Raw genomic sequence first — 5287 nt, forward strand, 5'->3', positions numbered from 1 at the left:
TGCGCATTAGTCGACTAATCGGAAAAAATAATCGTGGATTAGTCGACTATTAAAATAATCGTTTGTGGCAGCACTAGTGTGCAGAGGCCCAGACTTCACTCGGTAACTCCTGAAGTAATCCGAGAGGGCTGCGTTGTTTCCCTCTGAAGCTCATCAAAGCCGGATTTAACAAATCAGATGGTTGGACTAATCAGAGGTGTCAGATTCGGGTCTAACAGCTACAAAGTCTCAGCAGACACACAGTGAGAGGCTGCATCTGCGCCACAGACCGTTTCACAGTCAATAAAACATTAGTGACAGCAAACACTAGAAAACACGCTGAGCTAAAAGCAAATCAATAACAAAGACTTTTCTCAGACAAACTCGGAGCAGATTTCAATAAATTACACTCAACATGGAGTCAAAATGTTTGCCTGCAATTATGACAAAAAGGTTTGCAGTACAAATACTGTAAAAAAGTATTGTTATAATGACCATAACTGTAATAGTAACAGGTCTGTTAGTGTGTTTGTACCTGTCTCTCTGAGTTTTCTCTTAGAGTTTCTAGAGTCTTTTCTAGTAAAGCTTTCTCCTTCATCAAGTCCGTACTGAGTGACTCTGCACTGCGGAGAGACTCTCTATCGGCCAGCAGCTCACTCTCCAGTCGCTCCAGCTGGAAACAAAAAATAAATCAGTGCATTAGTAATAACAACTGGTTTTCCCGATGTTTATTTACATCAATTGATCTAAATAATCTTCGCTGAAAAATTAATTTTTTTCATGAAATGTGAAACAGAGAAGTTTCAAGTAGACATCAAAATTCAAGACCTTTTAAGGTATTATTTCAAAATTCATAAATTCAATTATTTTAAGACTTTTTAAGAACCCTGATATAAATACATTTCTTATACTACATTTTAAGTTGTAGTAACCCTTTAGTGATACTTTCTAACTCATGTCTTGAATGTCAACTGTAAATAAAAAATAAAAGTTGACAGTGAGGGCCACTGCTTCTGGTATGAGTGGAAATTGGTATATTTTTTCGTAAAATATTCAACAACTTTGCCCAACAGGCTAACTGGGAACAAACGGTTCAAAAAATTGACAGTAATTTTGATAAATCCTTGATTAGATGCATCCATTTTGAATGTGAATATTTTTAAATTATGCCATTGCAATTAAATATTATATAAAATAAGTAGTTTTTTGTATTTAAGGTTAATCATAATAGTTTAAAGAGTGGTTACCCCTCAAATATTTTACCCTCACTAAAGCTGACCCTCTTTCCAAAAAAGTTTAAACATCTTTGCTGCAAATGAACTTGCAGAATCATCTTCTATTATTCACGGTTTTTACAATCTTATAGTAGAAAACAAACCACTGGTTTAATTATTAATTCTGCAGAAAAACAAAATACTAATATTTTAATGAGGTCGTTTCTATGCCACAAGTTTCCCGTCAGCTTTCATATTCTAATTTGCTTCGGCTCCAGTTCTCAAGTCGCTTAGAAATAAATTCCCCGCTCTTTGTCGGTGACAAAAACTTTCATCTATTTTGCTCAGGGAACACAGGAGAGTCTTATGTTTCTGAAAATAGCTGGGAGACTTTCTTAGCGAGGGGCGTTTGAGTGTCGAAGACAGGAAGAGAAAAGGCAGAGCAGGGGTGACTGGATTTACAGCTTTGCTTTTATCCTTCTATCCCCCTCGCTGTCCTCCTTCTCCTTTCTCCTCTTTTATTGCTGTAGTCAGCGAGTGACGTCTACTGCTGAGAGCTGGGAGGATGTGTTAAAGATGCAACAAAATACTGGTTCATGTTATCCTTTTAGATGCATTTTACTGCAGAATTATTCAACTAATAAATGAATTTGTAAATTCCAATAGATATTTTTTAAACTAAATTAAAATGCAACAAGAATTTAAATAAACCCTTTCATTTTATTATCCGATAATTAAAGCAAACTTGTGTCTATTAGTGCTCAGACCTGCACAAACAAGCATATTTAACTCCACTGCTTACTTTCTGGTTCAGTTTCTGGTTTTCCTGGTTGACTTTGGTCAGCTTCGACATGGCTTCCACACTTCCGGCTCCTCTCAGCTCCTCCACCGTCTTCAGTAAAGCCTGATTGTCTTTCTCCAGTTTCAGGAGGCGACTGGAGGTCAGATCGTTCACCTCTTCTCCCAGAGACTTCTGTGGGGCTGTGTAAATGTCAACATGTTAGAAAATCCTAGAGAGAACAATGTGTGGAGCTAAAATAGTCTCATCCTGATTTGTGCCTACATAATTATTAATCAGTGCATAATTTTGTATGTGTGCATGCATAAATCTTAATTTGTGCTGAACTGTGGATTTGTGCATCTGTAATTTGATTTGAGTAATCTTTTTTTTTCATTTAGTAACAATACATAACATAAAAATAATACTATATAAACATAAAACAGTTAATAAACGAAAAGGAACAGAAAGACGAAAACTTATATTATCTGCCCCCGTTACTAAATCAACCAAATTCAATCAAAATGCTTCAATCTTGGATTTGTGTGTGCCTAATTCTTGATTTGTCCGTAACTGTGGAATTGTGCGTGCGTAACTTTGTGCGTGCATGTTTCTTGATTAGCGTGTTATTTTGGATTTGTGCAAAATTTTGGGTTTGTCCGTGTGGAATTCTTGATTTGCAACTCATGCAATTTGTGCATAAATCCAAAAATTATGAAAAAACACAAAATACAATTTATACATTTACACAACTTACACAAAGAAAAAATTTAAGTGTGCTTTTATGGAGAGAAAATAGTATCAGCCCCAATTTGTGCATGCAAATTTTCTTGATTTGTAACTCATACAATGCACTTTATGCATAAGTACAAAGATTATGAAAAAACACAAAATACAAATAAACATTTACACAACTTACACACAAATCTTTAAAAATTATGCCCAAATCGCTTGTTCCATTCATGCACAAATCTGATGTGAGACTGTGTTCACGTCTCCAAGATTCAAGTGTAAATGATGCGTTCAAATGCTGCTAGAATGCTGGGTCATCAGAGTTTTCTAATCAACCGCTTTGAATTCAGGTTGTGAATAAAATCTGGTGAAAACTTGACATTTCCCCACTTTCTTAAACAGATATGTGTGTAGTTAGTTTCAAGCTGTTGTAATTTGAAGTTGTGCGTGTGTAAATTATATATTTAATATTGTAATATTTTTTATACTTAAGCATAAAATGTATTGTTTGAGTTACAAATCAAGAGATTATCATGCACAAATTGGGGTGATAGTATTTTCTCTCCATAGCAACACACTTAAATTTGTCTTTGAAGTTCTTAGCAGATCATATAAGTAATATAAGACATTTAAATATTAACACAATAGTTCCACCAAACAAACAGAAAAGAGGATAGGTACAGAGTCCTTTGGTCAAACTCTACACGTCTTAAAGCTTGTAAAGCACCTTTTAACAAACAGTCACCCACACAAAGTCTTTATCCAAATCCCGATTAGTTAAACCTCTTAACACTCCTATGATCCAAACCCACAGCTTATCTTTCAGGAGCTTCTGAATATTAATTACAGCACAGGCCTTAGTCAAGTGGAAAGAAAGCACACTGAAGCTGGCAAATCCAGATGGATCCGAGTGGGACCGTGCCAAGAATTAGAGACCCAGACCAAACCCAAGTCTGCCAGCCATCTGTGGCCTCTAACCTGGCCCGCTGAGGTGACCGTCAGCTGCCTGACGGAGTTCACTGCTTTCTCGTTGTGTGATCTCTGCAGCTCACCCTCAGTCAGCTCTGGTGTCTTTGACAGCTGCTCCAGCTCCCAGCCCAGGTGCAGCGACTCGTCCATGCTCTGTTTCTGGGCCATCTCCAACACCAGGTTCTCCTCGAGCAGCTCCTCCATGCGCTTGCGGTCCAGATCACGCTCCTGAACACACAAAAAAGTCAATTTACCAATGGTAAACAGAAGGCTGTGACAGCGGAGGTTGATGTTCTACCTTACCATCTCCATGTCGTGAATCTTGGATTTAAGCTGCAGGTTCTCCTTCTCTAGGAGATGAAGTTTGTCAGACCGGGTTCTGGAACCATCCAGCTGCTCTTCCAGCATGGTCTTGGTCTCCAGCAATATTTGGTTATCCTCCTTTAACTCCTACAGAAATGTTAAAATGGAGAGACTGGATTAAAAAATGTATTCAAGGTCAACTTCTGTGTTTTTTTTATCTGATTTTAGACTTTAAGTTTTAAACACAGATAAATGACACGCCTCGAGTGTTCACAGTTGTGTCCTTTGTTTTAGTCATATGCAGCCTTTTTTATGTCCTCATAGCAGCCATTAAAATCATGTTGATCAGACTTAATGGGGTCTATAATCGGTTCATGCAGTTCTTTACCTCCACTCGGGCCTTGTAGAACTCGATGTCATGGAGTCTGTCCTTGTACCGGCAAAGATCACTCTCCAGTTTGTCGACTCGTATGGCTTTTTCTCTGAGTGCGTCCAGCTCATCTCGGTACGCCCGAGCCGACCGCGCATCTGATAACAGCTGATAGTTCTGCACACGTGCAGAACGGCAGAGACACAGAAGGTTATGTGGGCATGTTATTAAATGACAATCTTTGAACCAACTTAAAAGAACAAACTCCAAATGCTGTTTTCTTCCTTTATGCAGTCTGTTCACAGAAATTGCTGCTCACTTCAAATCAAAAGCCATGTGAGGCTGTGGCTAAAAATAAGCCTAATAGCTTGTAATGAGCTAAGTCGCTCGCCATCTGATTAAAGTCAGGCAGAGTCGCAGGAACAAAGTCGGTGGGAAAAAAGGAGGAGAAAGTGGGGGATAGTAGATTGTTGAGTGTTTGTGTGAAGATGACTGTAATTTGTGGTCTCACATCCTGCTGGAGTCTCTTGAGTTCCACTTCAACGTTCTCCAACTCCTGCCTGGTGTCCAGAAGCTGCTCGCTCTTTTCCTCCCTGAAAAACATTTGTTTTAAAACACTGTGTGACCAATCACTGAGCAGCAGTTTGTAAAAAATAGTACTGCAATCTTTCAATGGATATGACAAATAAATAGGTGGTTTATAAAGTTCAAACTTGTTAAAGACGCCAATGAAAATCGTCTTTTTTAGTGTTTTTTAAAGACCTATATAAAATAATTTACAACTAAAACTGCATTTCTGAGTATTTATTCATTCAAATCGGATCATAAAACCAGATACTAGAAAATTCTCAGACTGATGACGCAGCTACTGAAATGGGCGTGGCAAAGTCTCCCCTCCCCCGCGCACACTTAGTTGTGCAACACTGGAGCTGTAGCGAATTG

The 5287-nt window shown here is 38.2% G+C and overlaps 1 protein-coding gene across 9 annotated transcripts in view; it reads right to left on the bottom strand.

Annotated features, from left to right (window-relative positions):
* Window positions 1-5287, bottom strand: part of ccdc88ab (coiled-coil domain containing 88Ab) — a 62937-nt gene that overhangs the window by 26920 nt on the left and 30730 nt on the right. For all 9 annotated transcript variants that reach the window (XM_024297393.2, XM_036215527.1, XM_024297394.2 and 6 more), the window contains 6 exons: window positions 4857-4938; window positions 4364-4522; window positions 3976-4122; window positions 3756-3900; window positions 1996-2174; window positions 515-652 (listed from right to left, as the gene is read on the bottom strand). In XM_024297393.2, coding sequence (XP_024153161.1) covers window positions 515-652; window positions 1996-2174; window positions 3756-3900; window positions 3976-4122; window positions 4364-4522; window positions 4857-4938 — 850 coding nt within the window. The remainder of the gene's footprint in view (window positions 1-514; window positions 653-1995; window positions 2175-3755; window positions 3901-3975; window positions 4123-4363; window positions 4523-4856; window positions 4939-5287) is intronic.

The sequence above is a fragment of the Oryzias melastigma genome, linkage group LG15 (assembly GCF_002922805.2).
Source record: "Oryzias melastigma strain HK-1 linkage group LG15, ASM292280v2, whole genome shotgun sequence".
Taxonomy (NCBI): Eukaryota; Metazoa; Chordata; class Actinopteri; order Beloniformes; family Adrianichthyidae; genus Oryzias; species Oryzias melastigma.